Consider the following 23,418-nt stretch of genomic DNA (forward strand, 5'->3'; position numbering starts at 1 on the left):
CCCCATCAAATCAGCTCTAGCATATCAGCTAGCTACCAAAACAGCTGCTAACATCTGCCATAAAAAAATTATGCTTGGAAATAGTTGGGGCATGTTGGCCAGGGATGAGCAAATAATTTTCCCAAAGGGCCACATAAGAAACTGGGGCTATTGTGGAGGGCTGAACCAATGTAACCTGATTTGATGTCTTCAAACTCTGTCACCTCAACTCCTCAGCTGCTCCAGGCAAGGGGCAAGAGTTGTGGAGGCTCAGAAAAGTGTTCTCTTCTCATCCTCCCCATGGCTGCCAGCCAAGTGAAGCAAAACAGGGTAACTGCACAGAAGCAGACCCAACTTGGCTTCTTCTCCTGCCCACTATGGTGTGCTTATTTACATTTGATTTCTAATTTCTGACTGACCTTATGTGGGCTACACAGAGACAGTGAAAAGGCTGGATATGGCCAGAGGCTGTAAAATGCCCAGTTTGATGTAGGCCTATGTATTTGGAATATGTGCAACTATGTAACTCTGTTCTTTTATGATCAGGAAATATTTAATAATAAACTATTGTACATAATACTGTATCATATACGGAAATCTCATTCCATAGTGATTGAGAAATCTAATGATACAGGTCATCCTCAACTTATGACCAAAATTGAGCCCAACATTTCTGTTACTAAGTGAGACATTTACCCCACTTTATCACTTTTCTTGCCATGGTTGTTAAATGAATCACTGCAGTTGTTAAGTTAGTGACACAGTTGCTAAGTGAATCTGGCTTCCCTATTGACTTTGCTCATCAGGAGTTTGCAAAAGGGGCTCGCATGACCCCAGGATACTGCAGTCGTCATAAATATGAGTCCGTTGCCAAGTGTCTTTTTGTTCACACGATCATAGAGATGCTGCAACAGTTGCAAGTGTGAAAAATGGTAATAAGTCACTTTTTTCAGTGCCATTGTAACTAAACAGCAGTTTGTTGACAAACTGTACAACAGTTTGTCACTATACAAACTGTTGTAAGTCAAGAACAAGCTGTACAAGTCTATAGTGGATCAAATATGCATTTATTTGTTCATTTAGCATAACAATCATAATTTAATCTTAATACAGTTCAAGTGTATTATGTATTGATGAAATCAGTAATGGAAGATATGTATCCACCAGCAGAACCTTTTATAACCCCTAATCTTTGGCAATAGTTCTAAAATTAGATCAAGAATTGCATAATATTTAAAGTACTTAACTCTTAGCAGAACTCAGATCTTTAATAGATTAAGCTAGAATCCAATATTCAGGTTTCTAATTAGGCAAAAATATACCCATGAAAAAACTTTTCACCCTTAATTAGTTTGTTAAAAATAATAATTAGGAAAAAATCAGGAAGAACTTTTTTAACAATGAAAAAAAAAGATTATTGAGCTTTGGTCTAATGTTGGATATAGATTAAGAACCTATCTCCTAATTCTGAGTATGTATGCACATTCAACCACTTGAATCTCTGTCTCTGATTACTTAACCTCAGGGTCCTACAAAAAAGAAAATAGACTCCACAGGTCTGAAATCCAACCATACTTAACTGTAATCATAAAGCCCAGCAAAAGATTTCCAAATTAAACTTGCTACTGTAGTTACCCAATTATTTGTGTCACTTTTCAATCATTTCTAATGTCTGGGGATGCTATCACATATATTGTCATAAATGGAAATGTGACCAGTCAGTTTTAAATCAACATGTCAGTGCATCTGGCTACCATAACTGCAATACCGACATAATGTTAACTTTCCTAATAAGCTGGCAAAGTCAATATGCTCCAACCTAAGCAATTTTTTTTTGTCAACACTGCAAGTCTTGGCCCATTAGGTATATTAAAAATGTCTAATCTTTCTTGGATTTAATAGTCCATTCACATAAAATCAGAAGATCATTTTCTAGTCATATTTAATTGCCAATGATGAAAAATCAACACTCTTTATCACCTAGCATTTTCAAAAGAGGCTATACTTGTCCTAAAATAACACCATACCCTATTGTGTCCCAATTAAAACAGAAGCAGTACATAAGAACCATACTTGCAGAAGTGTAGGAGATTTTTCCCCCTAACAATTTAAAGTCTTTGTTTGCTTCTGAGACAGCCAATATCTTACATTATCTGCAGTTCCAGATACCTCAACTGTTAATTACTTTCCTACGTTGCACTGTGGTCATTAACATTGCTGTCAAACTCTTAAAATGTTAAGTACTGAACATGGAAAAAGAATTTAAATTACTCAAGAGCTAAATAGCTTGCAACTTCTTCTGTTTATACTTTCATATAAAAATTCAAAGACCAGGATCCATAACAGTAGTGGGAAATCTTTAGAAAAACATCATACCAATTTTAATAAATGTAGTCCTTGACTTACAACCACAACTGAGCCCTGAATTAAGGTTGCTAAGTGATAAATTTGTTAAGTGTGTTTTGTCCCACTTTATGACTTTCCTTGCCATATTTGTTAAGCCAGGGGTGTCAAACTGGCAGGCCGTGGGCTCAATGTGTCCCGCAGAGGCCATGCCCACCCCAGCTCCGCAAAGTGAAAAAAAAGTTGCTATATGTCATGTGACAGCAACATGATGCAGTGAGTTTGACACCTATGTGTTAAGCCAATCACTGCAGTTGTTAAATTAGTAACACAGTTGTTAAGTGAATCTGGCTTCCCCAGATGTTTGTCAGAAGGTCGCAAAAGGAGATCACGTGACCCCGGGATACTGCAACTGTCATAAATATAAACCAATTGTTAAGCACCTGAACATAAATCATGTGACAATAGGGATGCTGCAATGATCGTAAGTGTGACAAATGCTTGTTAAGTCATTTTTTTCAGTGCCATTGTAACTTTGAACTAAATGAACTGCTGTAAGTCAAGGACCACCTATATTATTGGGGGAAAAAGAGTGATGTGATTAAGTCATCTGAAGATATATGAAAATTTCTTTTTTTAATGTAGGAATATGCTGGAACTAACCCCATCTGAATTTACTTTAGCATATATCAACACTTACATTTCTAACAGCAAAAGTAATAGTTTGCTGTTAGGTCAAGTTTTTACAGGTCTTTGCAAACAATGGACCTTCTCAATTTCCCTTTATAGAGAGATGCCAGAATATTTCTCATAGTAAGCATCTACTTTGTGTATCACTTCATTTCAGAAAACTGTAAGATACATTAAGTACAGTGTTTTTATTTTATAAAGCAATGTTTTTACACCAAACTGGGAAAACCAATTGCAAAGGTGAGCTCAGTAAGTGATTGATGAAGCATCATCTGTACAACGTTGATTATGTTGTTCTCAATGAATCATGGATACATTTTTAATCTTCTTTATACAATATTCAATTTTGTTGTGCCGGTAGAGAACAGAAAGAATCCTTGTGTACAAATTAAACCCTTTAAGCTATCCGGCAGTTTTGTTGTTTATATCATTTCTTTAATGACATTTTCCACATGACTAGCCTTTTGTTATCAGAGAGACAATGATCAGGCAAAGCCATCCTTCCAAGCTGATCTCTAGCTTAAAAACTGGTACTGGTATTATAATAGAATGATCTACACAGATTTAACAACTGTACTTCTTTATCAAGCTTTCCAATTCCAAACAAGAACTGAAGCAAGTGAGAAAGCACCCATAGAAATATAGATGATTGAATGCAGTATTAACAGCTCTGCAAAGTGCTTTCCTCTTTCTGAACATATTTAATGCTGAATACACCTTAATTGAAATGCCATTCAGGCAAGCCCATTATTTTTCTGTGCTGTAATCTATTTTCCCCTTCACATCCATGCTTATGGCTATAATTTGCACAACTGCAAGGTCTTAAATACTCAATCACTTTTTATTATTTTCCCTTTAAATTTTAACTTTAAATCTTTCTTTTAGATTTTACACACATTTGCTGACAATTTGATTAAGCACATGCTGCAGGAAACTGAAAGCACCTCACAAACTATCTAAAGCTGTCAATATCATTTTAGAGTTTGCTATTTATTCACGTGTATTTTATTTACACCAACTTACTTTCCTCTAGAGAAGCATAAAGATATCTCTGGAGAAGCACTGTGGTTGGTAATCTATATATATAAAAGCAAAAGACCATCATGCAGCAGCATTTACAAAATCTCCAGAACCGTAAAGCCTACAAACTTGAAATTTGGCACGTATGTTCCTCTTCGCTTCTAGATGCTTGCTAAGAAAGGATTTTTTGAAATGACCATCAGATCATTAGTATTTCTTAATATAATAATAAACATGCTCTGATGCTAAGGAGTTCTACTCCCCCTGCCCACCTGAAAAGAACTCTGTTCCAACTGCCAGTTGCCTCACATTCTGTTACCTTAGCAACTTCACAGCCATTTGCACCACTCAGGTGACCAGAGGATATAGACAAACCTCCAAGTTGCCTCAATGACTCTCCAAAAGGATGCAAACTACATGTCCAAACAGGAAGCTACTTTGGCATCAAAGCTTGTAGTATTTTTATTACCCACCATCCAGTCAGATCTGAAGAAGCTCCTTGGATGAGAAGCAAAACATCTTCAAAGAAAAACCACAAAGTCTAGTTGTCTCCTTAAAAAAAGCACTTGTTATTGTAAAGCTTGCAGTATTTTGATTCAGTTTATAATTCTTAGTTATTGGTTTAAAATAATGTTTATGTTAGCATTTTGGAAAACCATTTATATACTTGCCATGGTTGTGCTAATTGATGTGTTATAATTTACATAATGTACAGTACTGCTGTCTGTACTGTTCTTCATTTATTGTAATTCAATTTTTTAAAATGTATGCTTATGTTCTTTCTGTTATACAGCATTTGAATAAAATCAATGGGACCTAAATGGTATAGCACTGGGTTACTTAAGAGACCCACTTACATTACCTGTTTCATTAGGCAGGAGAGACATGCTCTTAGGTCCCATCAGCTAAGAAAAGTCATGTGATGGGACCTAAGAGAAGAAACTTTTCTGCCATGGCAGCTGCCCTTTAGAACATCATCCCCAAGAGGTTAGATTGCTTCCGCCCCTGCTGGCTTTCATAAAATCCTGGCTTTACCAATGGACATGGGGATCTGGAAATGCAGGAAGGCAAAAGGGTGGTTATATAGAGTGTTATTGTTAGATGTGATTACCTCAGGTATGAATTTTATTATTTTTATGATGGTTTTATATGCTTTTTCTTGTTTTTTTTAATTGTATTATTCTTTTGTGTGTGTGCTTTTTTAAATACATTCTTAAATATTAAATTAGTAATGTTTGTTTTAATTGTTCATAAGTTGCCCCGAGATACATATATGAGGTAAGTGACTATATAAATTCAATTCAGTTCAATTCATAAATATATAGGTAACTACAACCTGGCCTTTATGATGAGCCAAGTCAAATAAATTGTCATCAAAATAAAACACCTGCAGATATTATATTATATTTTGTGCATTATATCTTAGCTTAACTTAAAGCTAAGAATATATAAGAGTGGGTTGGAATCTCAAGAACCATAGGACTTTATTCTTGTGGTTTTTTGGTTGTTGTTTTTTAAATTTTAGATCTTACACAGATTTATTACATGTTAACATGTTTACTTAAAAACAAAGATTTGTCTTGGCATTCCCAAGCCCTTAGGCATGGCTTAAGTAGCTCCCTGGATTCTAGCCACTGTCAACATTAGTGACCAGGTAAGTTCCTATCAGATATCTCAGTTCCAGACTAGAAGCCTCATTCCTTTTTTTAAAAACAGTGCAAAGACAAAAAAAAAAGTATATTGTGCTTTTCCAACACTTACCAATCAGCACTAAGGAAATAATTAATCTCTTTTATATTCCCTTCTAGTCCAATTTATTTATTCTATAAATTAACTGAGCTGATAGACAATATCTGTTAAAAAATTATTCACTGTTGAAATGGCTCATTACAGAACATCTACAAATCTTTGGGGAATTTTCTTTATGAGCAACATTATAACCAGAGTATACTACTATATGACAACTAGGCACCAGTTTAGAAACCAGGAGATTGTGTGCTCTGGCCCTGTATTAGGCATGAGCAAGTTTCTCTCTTAGCCTTAGTAAGCTACAAATATGCCAAGAAAACTTCAGGAATTTGTTCAGTCAGTCACCAGGGCTCAACATTACTGACTTACATTACTCAACATTGCTCACCATTTGTTTTGTGGCTGTTCAAAGTTACAACAGCACTGAAAAAAGTGACTTATGACTGGATTTCAAGTTATGATTGTTGCAGAGTCTCCATGGTCACATGATCAAAACTGAGGTGCTTGGCAACTGGCATGTATTCATGATAGCTGTACTGTCCCTGGGTCATGTGATCACGAACCTTCCCAGCTAGTTTCCGATAAGCAAAGTCAATGGGAGAAGTCAGATTTGCTTAATGACTGCATTACTTAACTTAATGACTGCATACTTAACTATAGCAGTGATTCACTTAACAACTGTGGCAAAAAGGTCATAAAATGAGGTGCGACTACTTAGCAACTGCCTCACTTAGCACTGGAAATTTTGGGGTCAACTGTGGTCATAAGTCAAGGACAACCTGTAATTCAAAAGACATTTCCTACTATATTTATCAAAGTAAAAGGTTCTCAAAGTACACTTGTTAAAGCTGAGTTGCTCTATTAATTCAGTCACTGTAGCTCTGTAACTGCAAGGTACAGCAAAACCTTAAAAGCCTTTTGTAGCTCAGCCAATCTGAACACACTCTTGTTCCCACAAAACCTATGGCAACTGCAATAAGTATTGGCATGGAATACCAAGGTTATAAAACAGCAAAAGTCTTTAAAACTTATGAGATTTGCCAATGTATTGAATTTTATTTTTCTGATGTTTTCTATTAATAAAAAAAGATCCACCTGGTTAAATATTCTCTTCTTAATGAAGCTATCAAATGAGGAAAAAATAGTACAGTAGTATGACTATTTCACTAATCAAATTTTTAAATGAAAATGTTCAAACTAGCATAGGCAAAAAAGCATTTAGTTTTTCCTTCACACGTGAGCTGAGCTTGATTGCAGATTTTTGTCTCCTACTTATTAATGTTGTTGTAGATATTCAGATTATTCTAATTTCTGTAACATAGATATTTGTTGATCATTACTATATGTTATATTTCATGTCTATTATATAAGTGTATATATATCTAATACACACACAAATATGCACTTTTCCATTTTATACATGTAAAATCTAATCATACATAACAACTCATGCACACAATAGATATCTCAGCCAACTTAAATGTTTTTAGAGCATAAATAGATGATAAGTGGAAAATTCACAGAGCAATGGGACTATTTAGAAATGGGGTTAGCTGAAAAGGTGCAAATTAAAACGGATAGGAAGACTAGGAAGTGACTAGGAAGACTTTTCTAGACAATAGCTTGTTTTCTAGAAGTAAAAAAATGTAACTTGTTTAATTTGTTGAACAATACAAATACCTTATGATGATGAACAGTACAAAATCCTTATGATAAAAGCAGCAGCTAACTATCCTTTACATGTACCCATACTACATGTAAAGTGCCAGAGTTGTTCAAAATTCCTAATGATGGTGTATTAAGACTTGTCTTTGGAAACTAATACAGAAGACAAGGTCAGTTAAACAGAATGTTTTTTAATGCTGCAGATAACAATTCTTGGCATGATATGGCTTTCACCAGGAGCCAGGGGGACCAACTAAATAGTGTCTTGTGAAGTAGAACAATATGCACATTGCCTGCAGTTCAAAGAAACAAGCAAAAAGATCCAAAGCAAGGAGACTCGGTTCCAAACAATCATGCTCAAAGTAGATGCATTACCAAAGTGTTAAATGGCATTACATTTGAAAGAAACACTCAACTGACCTCTCTTTTTAAAATACAGAAATGATCATGCTGCTACTAATCAGAGACAGAGCTATTATTCTGCTTCCACTCATAAAGAAGCTCTACAACCTGCTGAATTGTAAAAACAAAACACTCATATATACACTGAAATCTTTCCGAAACACAATCCTGTTGATTATTTTAAAATTAAACATGCTGACAATGATTAATTCATTAGTTGGGAATAAATAAAGGCAGTTCAGAGGCCCAGCACTTCAGCCTCAGGCTTTTGTATTCCCCCTCCTTTTTTTTCTTTATTCTATGCAAGAGGAGAGCAAGCTCCTTCTCTTTTAGTTTATAAATTAGCTTTAATCATAGGAAATTAAAGCAAGATAAAACAATGGTTTTATATTTTGCTTTGTTAACCAAGCCTAGATAGAACAAGCCACTTAATCAAATCTGAATCCAGCCCTCACCATTTTTGCAATGGGATAAACACACCTCTCACAGCAGTTCAATTTATTTGTTAAATATATTCATTGCATTTTTAAATTGCACCATTTCTACCATTTTCTTTTCTAAACAATAGTTCTGCTGAAGTAGTTTAAGTTAGTTTAAGTAATTTAAGTTGTGTTAATAGTGACTGACCCAAAACCATGGGAAATATTTTTCCTGTGCAGGAAGTCCTCATTTAATGACCACAATTAGGACCAGTAACTCAGTTGTTTGCCTGAAGTAGCCATTAAGTGAAAATGTGAGTTCAACTTTCCATTGCTTTACAGACCTGCAAAGGTTGTAAATGGAAGGGCTGGTCGCAAGATTATGTTTTCATCACCATCATAACTGTGAACCGTCACTAAATGAGAACAAATTATAGTAAAATATAAATTTGAAGTTCTGTATCCCCAATTCTCACCTAACACCCAACCCCTACACTCAAAAGCACAGATTGTATAGAAGAGGTCAATAACCTGGAGAACAACTTCCAAATCCCTGGCGATTATGCTGTGATTTATGGCTACTGAAATCCAAACACCTGAAAAGCGTTTAGGATGGCAATCACTGCATCCAGTATTACTACTACTACATTATCATAAACAATGTTTATTTATGACTAAATAGCTAGGTAAATGGTTCAAATCACAGTATGACCAATTCATGTGCAGCTCTTCTACTTCCAGGAGCTACAGTCCAATGCTACACATACAAACCTACAGGTTCCAAATAATCTTTGTGCCTTCAAATCCGAAGGCATAATCCTGACCTAAAGTATGATCATATGCTCCAAAAAGACGGCTGAGCTATGGTTTTCACGAAATTTTATTTATTTATTTATTTAATATTGCCGCCTATTCGCCCATGGAGACTCGAGGTGGCTTACACAATGTAAAACCATATTTAAAACTAAAACTAAAACTAAAAATCAATAAAAACTAACAAAAAGAATCAAATAAATTAATAAAGTACAATAAAACAAAATCTGGAAAAAAAAATCACACTCCCCCAACACCGACGACAGCAGATCACACTAACCATTTGATGGGCTCCATCCCACTATAGGTTCCCCAGGCCCGCTAGCAAAACTAGGTCTTCAGTGCCTTCCGAAAGAGTGGGAGCCATTCTAATCTCTGGGGGAGTGATATTCCAGAGAGAGAGAGCTACCAGGGGGAGGGAGCTGTTCTTCTGGGTCCCACCAGGTGTATCTTCCTCAGGGATGGGACCCACAACATTCCCTGTCTCCCCACTCTAATGGGTCAGGTAGATGTGATTGGCAAGAGAGGTTTTCTCAGATAACCCGGTCCCAAGCCATGAAGGGCTTTAAAGGTGACAACCAGCCCTTGAATTGCACCCGGAAGCAAATCGGCAACCAACGCAGCTCCTACCGGAGAGGTAACACATGTGCATACTAGAGTCTGCTCAAAACCATGCGGGCCACTGCATTTTGCACCAACTGGAGCTTCCAGATGCTCTTCAAAGGGCAGCCCCACGTAGAGCGTGTTGCAATAATCAAGACGGGAAGTGACTAAGGCATGAGTGACTGTGAGTAGGGACCGATGGTCCAGGAAAGGATGTAATTGGTGCACAACCCGCAACTGCGCAAAGGCCCTCCTGCCCACGAATGCCACCTGCTCTTTGAGCAGGAGTCGTGAGTCCAGGAAAACCCCTAGATTACGCACAGGATCTGTTTGGGGTAGTGCCACCCCATCCAAGACCAAAGGTGACAATTCTCCCTAAAATGGCTTGAACACTGTTCATAAAGACATTAAGGTATTGGATAAAAGACACCCATTCAGAAATTTATAACTTTTTGAACTGCTAGGAAGATGAAAGAAAGTTGGCAAGGCAGTAAAATGCCAGAGATGAAATGACAGCATGAAAAACTGCTATTGATTCACTTGATTAAAGCAGTTGCTGATCCATGTAGAGGGGCCATGAATGTGTAGTTAAAAGATAACAACTGAGCCTGCTCTTTAATTATAGCCTACACATTCTTTATTTCTTCCACTATTTAAATATATACCACCATCTGCTGGACAGAATATTAGAACAATCAAATGTAATTGGAGTGCTCCTACTACAAATAAATAGAAATTGCAGCATTTACCTGAGGTAGAGGCAAAGCAGCCAGGGACATGTGGAGACCATATGGTGCTATAAATGACACCTTCGTGGCCTCTGAATGTGCACAGTGGTCGTCCCACTTCAGGATCCCACTAGGCAAAATGTAAACAAATAAAGGATAATTGGTAAATCTATTTTCAGGATATAGCTCCCACTTTGGAGATTATCAGACTGAGTTTATTTTTTTAAACAAGCAAACAAAGTATAAGCAATTATTGTCATGAAACAAATATATTGCTTTCCCACAGAATTATTTCCTAGTGTAAAAATGTGCATCTAAAATTTGCCAAAATGTGTACCAATAAAACAGTTTTAATTTATGCCTTTCTGAAAATAACCTGCTGCTTTGGTTTGCTTTTCATTTTAAAAACTGGGATGTATCTCTCTCTCCCTCTCCCTCTCTCCCTCCCTCCCTCTCTCTGAAAGAAATAGAAATAAACAGACTGGAAACACTGAGAAATGTAACCACTGGAACATCAAATCTGGGTTGTAAGTAGCTTTTTCAGAGTCTATTATAACTTAGATTGGTCACTCAGCAACTAGTCATAAGTCAAGAGCTACCTGTACTTTTAACTATCAACCTCCCTGGTTTAATAATTTAAAGACCAATCACATATGCAAGTCTTGATCAATTGGAAGTTTTGTTATGGAAAGAAATACATCCTGCAACGCATCCCACTTGATCAAATTAACACATGAAATATTGTAATGATAAAAACAACTAGATTTCTCACTTTAATTGCCTATTTTTAACTAATATTAATTTAAACAAAAGAAAGTAAGTCATCATCGGAAAAAGAAAAGAACAGAAATCATGTTGAGAATATCATTTTAGAATGTCAAACGAATATGCAATTTAAGTAAGCTGCAGTACACACATACCAATTTTGCTGTTTGATCCCATGATCCAGATACTATTAACTGATCTCCTCTGGTTTGACTCCAGTCAACACTATAGACCTGTAAATATTAGATACACTTTTGCTTGCTAGTACACATTAGATAAACAATAAATAGAGCATATCTCCTGTCTTACTACTGAAAGAATATACTGGATATACTGTGTAAGAAGAAGATACACTATATATCAAGGTTCAAGTCTGAAAAAATGAAAACTAATAACAAAAAATAAAACATTTCTCTTTTAATAATATGCATATTAATAATCCACAATTTATAAAGGAACACAGAGATTGTGAGACATAAAATTGTTTATGCATGCATGTGCATTTATACTCAAATATATTTGTATATACATATATAGATGTGTGAGTGTTTGTGTGCCTATGTAGGCTGTGTGTGTGTGTGCGCGCGCACGCACGTGCTGGTTGGTACATCCTTTTATTTATTGCATTGTAATAACTGTAATCTTTACCTTCACTTTTTCTTCCTAAGATAGAAAATTAAGACCCAGTCAACTGAAAACTACTGAAAACTGTAGTTTTCGATAATATTTCAAGAATTCTTTTTGCTCAGAAGAATGGATCTACTTTATTGCTTTCTACTTGCTCAATTATAGTTTTTAAAAGCATTGATCCACACACTGCTCACTCTTATTTTCTGCCCAGCTATTCTTGAATTCACACATTTCTTTTCTATTTTTCTAGTACTTCATCAGAAAATAATTTCCAGGAGAAAACCACAGTCTCTGTTATAAAAACTAGGTTACCACTGGAAATATCCCAGGTCAGATACTCATCTACAATTGGCGTAGCATGGAAAAATTACACAAGGCCCTGGACTATTTTTAAATTTACTAAAAGATAAATGTGGCTTCCAAACAGGATCCAATTAGCTCTAGTATGGTGTGTCAGCTTTTAAAATGTATGATTCAAAGATTGACACTGAAACACTATGTGCCGGGCTATCGTCCAAGGATAGTCAGACTAGATGACCATTTTATCAATTAACTGGGCTGCCCAAAACAAAACAATACTCTTTTATCCTGGGACTAGATTCTGTTTTTTTAACCTTTATTTTATTTTCTTAGCTAAGGTCTTAAGACTAATTAATTAATAAACTATTACTATAAAACAAAACATCTAATGTTGTAGACGAGTCAGAATATTTAATTTTCAGCAACTGAACATATATCTCAAAATACTAATATAGCAAAAGCCTAATGGCACTCATTGCTTACGAACCTCCTCTTGTTAAGTGCTAACCCTGAGGGATCGCAAAAAAATACTCCTGCAGAGTATGTGACTCCTGTTTAACATGGTCACTGTAGGAGAGGAACCATCCCAAATTTTCATACTGCTTATTTTAAGTTTATCTGCATCAACTAACTCCTGCTTTTGATTAGGTGGGCAAAATGGCCATAGAAGTTCCTTCCCTGCCTTTTCCCGTGCAAAATAAGGTGTTTTGCCCATGCCACAACAATTGGAAGCAGCTGACGAAGAAGCCACTCATGTCCGGAAAAATTAATTATTTAAATAATTTCTTTTGCAATTATACCTGTGAAGCAGCCCTTTGAAAGAATTTGTACAGCCCTGCAGTCTAGAAGTCAGGAGATTGTGACTTCTAGTCCCCCATCAGATACTAAAACCAGATGGATGATTTGGGGCCAATCGTTCTCTTTTAGTCTACTTAAGAAAAGCCTTACAAAAAAACTGAAGGGACTTCTCCAGGCAATTGTCAGGAATCACACTGACTCAAAGATGTGTGTGTGTGTGTGTGTGTGTGTGTGTGTGTCTTTAACACTAAGATGGGCAACTTCTAGTCGACTCTAGCAAAAACCAACCCTTCACTCAAAAACATCACCCTGCCCAAAAGCCTCTTCTCCCAACCACTAATACCCTCCTTACCCTTTTAGGCTTACCCTCTTTCTATAAAGAGTGTACATGCCATATGAAAACGTTCAGGAAATGCTTGAGGCTAATTCAGCTGGACTTTGAAATGCCCTATTTCTATCACAGAATGACAAAAGATATTCCAGTGTAGAAACAGACTATTCAAACCTCACCAATAGTAGTCTCACCTTAGAATTATGAAAATTATGAAGGTAGAACAATTGGTCTCAAAACATTTTGCAGACCTCTAGAGAAGGTATACTTGGATTGCTTCAAATTTTGGCTATTTTAAGATTCTAAGTTTGCTACAAAGACAATGAACACATTTTTATGTTAGCTTCTCTTATTAATCTTGGGGACGGCGGGGGGGATCAGTATAGTTCTACAAAGTGATAAACCTATAAATTCTGCAGAGTACAGAAAATTATGTATAGGAGGGCCAATAATAATGAAATTATTTTATATGGCAGAAGTTCATACAATATAAAAATACCACAATCTTTCTGGAAAAAGAAAAAAATAGTGTAATTTCTAGATAAGACAACCTTTTGAAGTGTTTCTATAGTTACTGTAACACTTTAAACAAAAAATACAAAAAACCTTTCACCTTTTTCCACAATAGAACAGAATCATTATGTTACATAATACTCAAAAATCATTTCCATTGATCTCAATCTCAAAATTGCTATTCAAACAGAGATGCAAGATTTGTAAGGTTAATATACTGCTGGACAGAACATTGCAATTTCCAAAGGAAATTCTGCTTGTTTGTTTTTCAGAATGTCATTAATTTTCTCCAATAGTATTTATTCTTTTTTAAGAAAACATTTTAATAAAGGAAAGATAAACAAGAAATGGACAAAAGCAATAGCAAGACAAATCAGAGAGATTATTCAATCACAGTTCATAGAAGTGAAAGAAGGTTCTTGTATTTTTAAACTTCAACTTCTGTTTTATTGATTAAACAAAGGATTCCTCTTTGAAGAGTCTATCTTGTTCTAGAGAAAAATGACAATACTTAATTATACCTCTTGAGTGTGTTCTTTATAGACCTGCAAAGGACCTGCAGGTTTTTCTGTATCCCAGATTTGTAAAGATCCATCTCCACTAGACGTGACCAGCACATGTTCATTGTTTTCACTCCACGTCACATCAAATAGACCATCATTCCAGTCAAAACTAAACCAAAAGAGAACATATTAATTCATGACAAGAATATATAATGTAATATAACTGGGTACTATTTAAAGATACAAAATTTTATGTAATGACTCGGTTCACCTAACACACAATCTCAAAACAAACATTTACATCTCACACAAAAAAATATGATGTAGGCCTGGGGAGAACCTGGAATGAAATTTTTAGCAAGTCATAACATTTCACTGAGCTACATTCACTCAGCTTAACTCATCTTATACAGAAATTATGAAAAGACAGGAATCCTCACAGATTCAACCCTGAGTTTCTTGTTTAAACAATGAGTGTGTGTGTGTGTGTGTGTGTGTGTGTATGTGTTGATCAGTGGTGGGATTCAAATTTTTTTACTACCAGTTCTGTGGGCGTGACAGGGGAAGGATACTGTAAAATCTCCAGTCAGAGGTGGGATTTGCCGGTTCTCCGAACTACTCAAATTTTCTGCTACCGGTTCTCCAGAACTGGCGAGAACCTGCTGAATACCATCTCTGGTGTTGATGACACACTTTTAACATTCAGCATTTTAAAAATTATTCTGCTAGAAACAAACAGATCTAACTTTTCCTGAACTTCATATCCAGTTTGTCTTATTCAAGCTTATTGTCAGTGGGGCCATTGATGCATAAAGAGTAAAGGTGATAATGAGTCACCTTGGAAAATTCCACGTTTAATATCAATTTTTAATTCTTCCCTATTAGTGATCAACTTTGATCACCAAACTTCCTTCAATTATTCATATATTGTTGAATATTGTACTAACTCCAAAAATTTTGAGATATTTCTCAATCCAGCTATGTAAAGCAGAATCAAATGCTTTTTAATAGTCTATTCAAGCCATAAGGAAATGTGTTCTTTTTCTCAAATTCTTTAAAATTAATTTGTTGATCAATAATTACTCCTTCATTCTTCTCAAATTTTAGCATAATCCTTGTTTTTCTACAGAGAGTAAATCATTTCTTTTCAAATAGCTGCAGATTTGATTTGCAAGGCTTCCAATGAAGATGTCCAACTGAGCAAAGCTTTTTCAATTTACATATGTTGGAACTGAGTTTCCTAAGTTTTATGACTCTCTTCTCCACCACCACAAGATTCTCCATAAAGTGGCAGTTTGGAAGGAGACTCTGAACCAGTACTGAACCAGTAGTCAGATAAGTCGTCCATAAGCTGGGAATTGGGGCTGAAACCACTTTGTTGTTAAAAAAGTAATTGTTCTGGAATTTTTTGAATGGACAATTAGTCATGCCTTTCGCTTCTTAAACACTTTGCTTATTATCTTTACTATTTCAGTTACAATCTGTTTTATCTTTTTAAAGATCTGCACCATTTCTGGGAGTTCATTATTGTTGAACAACAAGAGGTAAGCTAAAATAAGGAAGCATGGAGTACTTTTTTCTCTCTTATTTTGATGGAGAAACATAAAAATTGAAAAACTTGTGATTTACTATATTCATTTGCATGAATTTGTCACTTTTATTTGATATTGGGAGGTATAATTTGCACTTTTGGATTGTTCGTTGTGGGAGGCTGAAATCTTCCAATTTTAATGGATACTGATTGGCCAGGAGGTACCAGTTCATCTTCAAAAAGCTTTTTTAAAATGTTTTTTCTTTGACCACAAGAGGGAACTGAAGAACAGAAGAAGATGAAGCAATATAAAAAAAACAGACAAAAATTGCAAAAATTATTTTGGAGTATTTAAACAAAACAATTCACTTTATAGATCAACTATGTTCAAAAAATGTCATGACAGAGGAGCAAAAGGAACAAATTACTTAAGTATTTGGAAGAAAGATGCATAATCCAGAGATGCAACCAAGTGTAGGTGGTTATCAAACCACTGAGGCTACAAACAATAAAATATGTATATTCTAAAACCACTGAGGCTACTACACTAGTATTTGATAATAAAAAGAACCTAACTCTAATATTGGAATATAAATCGATGCCTTTTATGAAGATGATTTAAATACAAGCTCATTACAATTATAACTCCCCCAGTGCAACTAAAACAAGAAAAGTTGCAAGTAAAAACTGTGATTCTTAAGAATTTGGGATTTCCACTTCAACACTGAAATGGAAATTGACAAGGTTGACATATTTTGTTTTAAAAATCATATTGAAAAATCTCTTGGAGAAAAGAGAAGTTTATATTTATTTAATAGATATTCCAAAAAAGGGGGAAAAGATTTTACCTCATAAGAACTGGAAGGAGTGACTTAAATTTAATAAGCTAATTGAAGCAAGGATGGCTTTTTTATTAGTTTGATACAGGTAATTAATGTTAAATAATTTTAAATTTCTTGTTACTTGCATTTATCCTTTCTTGTAGAGGGATGTTTAAAGTTAAATCAAATTTAAATTATTATTTAAAATTATTTTATTTTTTGTTAAATTAATACTTCCACAGTTAAGATAAAGGTAAAAGACATTTCTAGTATTTCTAAATCAGCAGGTAATATTGTACTTGCAAAGGTCCGATAGGTGTTTATTGTCTTTGTCCATGGAAAAGTGTTGAATAATTTTTTTAAAAAACCTACCCCATTCCACCCCCAAATTGCTTTGCAATATATTTCACCAAAACAATATGCATCAGAAAGTCCTTGAAAAACTAGAAAAAAACTACATTCGCTCCTATTTCAATATTTCCCTGTTGAAATAATTTTGTTTTATAGAAAGAATTCTTTCCTATAAAGAAATTTCTGTAAAACAAACAAACAAACAAAAAAGACATGAGGGATTTCTGAATTAACATTCATATTTGGACCCCAAGACCCACCACTGAGGTTTGAGACAAAATTTGGAGCTGGCAATACCTTTCACAAAAACTTTAATATTATCGTGCATAACAAAAATGTAGACATTCATAATTTTCCAAGATTGCACTAAACTAAATAAAATTTAGAAGGTGTACATCTGTGTTGCATCAAAAAAATTCTAGTTGTTTTAGGAAGCTTTTACTTCCTAAAAATACTGTTGACATGTTTTCTTGAGGCTTTAAAGGATTCTGAATTGTTCTATTGTCAATACTTCTTTCAACCCCCTTTTATTCAATACTACTCTATTAAATCAATGCACAAGAATTTAGTAGTATAAGTGTGCTTGATAGTTTTATTAAAATTACATCAGAATATCTAATTCCAAAAGCACAAGATGATGTAATAATTATTTTTATTATGAAAAAAACAAAATACCTCCTGAAAAGATGAAGTCCAGCTTCATTTTGTTCCAACACTACTAGAGTTCCACAACCTAAAATTGAAGACAATAAAAACAACACTAAAAACAATGGTTTACAGCAGGGGTCCCCAACCACCAGGCCGTGGTCCGGTACTGGTCCGTGGAACATTTCCTACCGGGCCACCGGTTTGCTGGGCGCCGCCATCTTCTTTGATGAGAAAGTGCTTCCGGGTGAGCTTTTCCGGTTGGAAAGCGGCATTTGGGTCCTGAAGGAATCCTCACGCCTTAGTTTCATCGAAGTGGGGGGCTTGGAACGAAACTAAGGCGCGAGGATTCTTTCAGCACCCAAGGCAAGGCGAGCCGAGTGATCGTCCCGAAGCCGTCCCGAAGCAAAGCCCATCGGCAAAGGTACAAAGGAGGAGTTGAAGGTGGCGGGGAGAAGCGGGGGACGGCTGGCTGGCCGGTCGCTCGGCTCGCCTTGCCTTGTCATGCGTGCTGATGCCGGTACCGGGCCGCGGATCATTTTGTGATGCTGGTACTGGGCCGTGGCACAAAAAAGGTTGGGGGCCACTGGTTTACAGCACTGGTGTCAAGCTCGAGCACGTCATGTGATGTATTGTGATGTATCGCAATGTTTTTTGCCTTTGTGGAGTTGGGGTGGCATGTGCATGAGGCATCCAGCCTGTGGGACATCAATTTGACACCCCTGGTTTACAATATAATATGGACTAATTTAAAGTAAGATTCTTGAAAACTGCTGAACTTTGGGAACCCCTTTCAGAAACACTGAAGCCTACCTTACAGCCTTGTCAAATTATATCAACTTAACATAGAAATGCTACTCTGACTGGCAGTGCTTTTTTAGGGTGAGACATCTTTTTCATCACTTATTGTTTAACTTTTTAAACTAAAGATATTATATACAAATTATGTGCTCTACCATCTTCTTTTCCAAAAGATGTACAGGATACACTCCGATGAATTTTACAGTTAATAAGGCTCCAGAGACTAAATATAAAAATACATCTCTATAGCATGGATTGTTAAGCAGAATCAGTGTTACCTTTTAGTGCCTTCAAAGTTGTACATTTCAAGAACTATTTTGAAAGCTTGAGATGGGAAAAAGAAGTAGGAAGCACTTTCAAATAAACATTTGAAGAGATTTTTGACTTTAGGATACAAAAAATATAATGGTCACAACTTCAGATATAGTTTAAAATAATGTAGAGATGACCTTATGGAAGGAATGGTCGAACACTTAAGGGAAAAGAAACAAATGAATCCTGGAAATGTGAAAATAATGAGAAAGAAAGAAACTCAAAATAAGCTGGCTTTGATTCTGTTTGGTGAAAGAGAAGGCAGAGGGAAACTGACTGACTTTCAAGATTCTGTTTTATACCTCACAACAATAAAGCAGCATGTCTGGAATTCTTGCAGTATCTGGTCTACAAGATACTGGGCTAAAGGAGTGACATATAGATCTAATGACTATGATATACTTGTGTAACTGTACTGGATTGTATACTTATTCCATGTCTAATGGAAATGCAACCTAAGACCCCATAGTTGCATGCAAACCTAAATGTTTCATGTGTATCCCCAGAACTTATTCAAATGTCACCATGACTGAAAGAAAATCACTAAATATATGACAGGGAATTACATATTAACAATTTAATTTTAATTCAACAAAAATTATGATTTTCCCCCTTTTCATCCTTGAACTGCCCGCTTTTTGGATTGTGGCCTCAAGCACACCATTCAGATATCCTATGTGGGAATGCCTCTTTCCTAAGGTATTTTTGTTTTCCTAAAGCATTTTTGTTATCTCTGGAGATTCACCTTCCATATGCAATATAGGTAGCCTTTGATTTACAATCATTTGTTTAGTGAGCTTTCAGAATTACAACAGCACTGAAAAAAGTGACATGATCATTTTTCACACTTACGACCACTGCACCATCCCCATGTTCACATGATCCGATGCTTGGCAACTGACTCATTTATGATGATTGCAGTGTCCCAGGGTCATGTGATCACCTTTGACAAGCAAAGTCAATAGGGAAGCCAGATTCACTTAACAACCATTTTACTACTGCAATGGTTCACTTAACAACTGTGACAAGAAAGGTAATAAAATGGGGGGAAACTCACTTAACTGTCTCACTTAGAGAAATGTTGGACTCAATTGTGGTCATACATCAAGGCCTACCTATACTACCAAACATAATTAGGCTGGTGGCTATAGGTAAAGAATATTTTCAATACTTGATTTACAAAAAGATATACAGGTAGTCTTCAACTTACAGATTTTATCTTATTAACCAATTTCTTCAATCACATAAAAAAATACCAGCCGCAACACTAATAGTAAACCATGTTTTTGTTTAGGGTGCACATACGTTTTTAGCTGAAATTTTTCCACTCAACATGTCAAAAGCTTGTTTTAACCATTTTATTTCCATTTCAAAAGAAGGTAACTTTTTCTTGTACTTTCTTCATTCCCAACTGGGTGTAGCCTGACAGCACTCAACCAGGAAAGCCTCAGCACCCACTTCCCACGCCAGGATTGTGTGCAGCACTTAATCATAGCTTTCCCAAGGCCTTCTTCCCCCAGTTTTTCATGATCTCTTGACCCAGTTTATTAAAAATAATAATATGGCCCTAGAGGGTGCATATTACCCTTGAAGACTGCCAGTTAATTTTGGGCCACCAAGAGCATGTATACACTTCTGTCCCAGGTAAACTTTTATCAGCTCGGTTAAATGCAAACTAAGCTGCAAAAATTTGCAAGCTGGTAAAGTAAATCCCGTGAAACCTAAGAATGGGCGGGAAATGAGACTATCCAAACCAGGTCATTATCTCAGTGAAAGCACCCCAAACAGGCACGCAGACTGGAGCCTATAGTAGCCCTGCCTTTTACAGGACGAGTCTGCTCCAGACTCCAGCCTTGTCCTCCTATCTCTCTCTCTCTCTCCAGCCACCCTTTCGACGCGCGACCAAAGAATCAAGGCAGCAGAATTATTGCTGCTGCCGCCGCCGCCGCCACTGCGCACGCGCCACTTGCCGCCGTTTCACCTGCAATCCCGTAGTACTGCGAGGTAGCGCAGGCCAAACGCCCCGGCAGGTATGGCGAAAATTCTACTGCGTAACCGTGGCGGCCGGGCAAGCGGAAGGCCTGCGCTTTCAGGAGCTTTCCTAGCGCTTCGCCACCGCTACGGCTCATGGCCTCACCGCCGGTTCTGAGCTCTCGTCTACCCGGCCGCGGGGAAGCAGCTGCTCGCGGCCGGCTTCAAAAGCGCCCGCTCCCTTTCTTGTTTCGCCGGGCCCATCCCCCTCCCTCCTGCCTCCTCGTATGGGCGGGTTTGAGGGAAACAGTCGCCGTCGTCACCATGCTTGTTTTGGGCGACAAGTCTTTCTTGCGAATTGCCTTCTTGCGAGTCGGGCTTCCGGTTCCAAGCTCGCCTTTCCTTGGAATCGATTCATTGGAATCGAAGAAGACGAAACATATGTGTGTGTGTATGTTTATATATATATATATACACATACATACACACACACACACACACACACACACACACACACACCCACATAACTGGTTAAAACTATCCAAGATGCGTTAGGACATTGAGAGCAATCAACCAATGGAACTGCTTGCCTTCCGAAGTTGTGGGAGTTTCATCACTGGAAGCTTTCAAGAAGAGACTGGACTGGAGATCTGTCAGAAATGGTGTTGGGGGGTTGGACTAGATGACCTACAAGGTCCCTTCCAACTCTGTTAATCTGTTAAAACGTCTCTAACTGACTTGTTTAAGCGTGTTGTGTAACATTGTGTTCGTTGAGACTGCAACGTTTTATATTGCTTTTCATTAAGGTGGGTTATAGTGTGGCTATAAGGGTAAAATAACTGGTAAAACCACAAATGAATATTTATTTTGCCATTTTAAAACATATGTAATAAATTAATGTCAAGGCATATTGCAATAAAATTTTAAGGACTCATTGCTTTTTCTGCAAACCTTCAGTTTTGACAGTATAGTTTTTTTAAAAAAAAGTTAATGCACCTTTAATTGTAGAAATTTGCTGGTGATACTACACTTTATTCAGAGCATTACAATCATAGACTATAAACAAGACTTTTAACTGCTATTCATACTGTGTGCATGGTAATAGAATATTCATTTTAATAGAGAAGTATATCAACAAATTTCTATCGAAGTGTAATGACACAATTGTCACCAAAGCTATCAGCATCTGTTTCCTGTTTTATAGAGTCACTGGTAATTGGAAAGACAGAAATTCTATCCAATTGCCCCACCCTTCTTTTTTTCCATCTGCTCTTACATAAAGAAGTTCTTCATAAGCATTTTACTAGAGTAATGGACTTATTTCACAAAGGATGGAGGTCAATAGATCTGTTATTGTTTATTAACTTATCAAATAACCAAAGGTTATTATGGCTGGCAGACAACATCCCAATAAAACAATGCATATATTAAAACAGTCATATATATAACATGTTTAAAATTAAATAAAATTAAAATATACAAACCCTAGGCACAGAGAGAACAAGTATATCCACTTCATTAGTGGAGCCACCTGAACCATATCTCTAATTGACAATAGTAAATCTTTTTTCTATTAATTAAAAAAAGTTTAAGAAAATATTATTGATTTTATTACAATTGAACTTCGAAGGAAGCACATATGGTCTGGTTGCCCAAGATGTTAGCTAAAATGAGGCTGCCTAATTTGTGGCTCAGCATATAATTTGAGTGAATCTGGCTAATGTCATATGCAAGCTTAGCATGCACTTGCATTAATTCAGTTCACCATATGCTTTGTGAGAGGACAAGCTATACAACCCTATGATGTGAGTAAACTTGTATGTAATATAGGCCCTTCCGGTTTGAAGTCTCTTCAGCAACAGACAGAAATCCGCGATCGTGTGCGGTTTCTGTCTGGGCTCTCCGCTGGAGCACCCCGAGCCAGCTGGTTTCGGGGCTAAGCCACCCCATAGAGGTGGTGAAGAGGGGGGAGACTGCCAGCAGGGTTGAAGAGAGCCGCATCTCTCCTCCTCAGCTGGCCATTACTCCCTTTCCCGAAGGCGGTTGAAACGGTGGTCAGAAATGGCCACCACAAAGAAGAACTCAACCGGAAAAGAATGTGCAGGGGGAAGATAAGAAGTGAAAGTTTTGGCTGACCGGGTTAAATTGTAAAAGCAACAACTAAGGTACCCTGGAATTTAAACTTACAAAAAATAACATCGTTCCCAAAGAAGAGTCGGAAGCAGCGAAGAAAAGTGAAAAGGGAAAGGTTTGGCTTTTTTTTTCTTCTTTCTCCTTCCCTATACTGACAACTAAGAGACTTAAATAAGAAATCGGAAAAATCCGCTTTGACATCAATAGGTAATTAAGCTGAAAATAAAACAAAATGCCAAAGGGATAATAAAGATTTCTGGACATTAAAATTTTTCTTTTTCATAAGCAGGAAGGGAGAGAACAAGAATAAGGGCAGGATCTGGAAGAGGGAGGAGACTGCCTGGAATTAAAAAGAATCCACAGTAAAACTTCAACAAGACTTCTAAAAGATACATTTTAACTGAAACTTTGTAACTAAACAGTAACCCCAGGAAGAGAAAGTGAAAAAAAAAAGAGCAAAAAGAAACAGCTTGCATGTATTTGGATTATTTGGTGATCTTTGGATTCTTGGTTATTGCATTTGAATGACTAAAATCAATCAGGTGGTTGTTTAAAAATTTATACAATGGCACCACTTCTGGATGAATGGAAAATGGAACTTA

General features: G+C 36.5%; 1 protein-coding gene across 1 annotated transcript in view; it reads right to left on the reverse strand.

Moving 5' to 3' along the window:
• Positions 1-20,960, reverse strand: part of PEX7 (peroxisomal biogenesis factor 7) — a 55,011-nt gene extending 34,051 nt beyond the window's left edge. Inside the window, exons 1-5 of the mRNA XM_026705556.2 lie at positions 20,694-20,960; positions 17,630-17,687; positions 14,270-14,420; positions 11,332-11,409; positions 10,433-10,541 (exon numbers count right to left, since the gene is read on the reverse strand). Coding sequence (XP_026561341.1) covers positions 10,433-10,541; positions 11,332-11,409; positions 14,270-14,420; positions 17,630-17,687; positions 20,694-20,841 — 544 coding nt within the window. The 5' untranslated portion in view covers positions 20,842-20,960. The remainder of the gene's footprint in view (positions 1-10,432; positions 10,542-11,331; positions 11,410-14,269; positions 14,421-17,629; positions 17,688-20,693) is intronic.
• Positions 20,961-23,418: the final 2,458 nt, after the last annotated feature.

The sequence above is a fragment of the Pseudonaja textilis genome, chromosome 1 (assembly GCF_049901715.1).
Source record: "Pseudonaja textilis isolate UNSWEBS1 chromosome 1, rPseTex1.2, whole genome shotgun sequence".
NCBI classification, from domain to species: domain Eukaryota; kingdom Metazoa; phylum Chordata; class Lepidosauria; order Squamata; family Elapidae; genus Pseudonaja; species Pseudonaja textilis.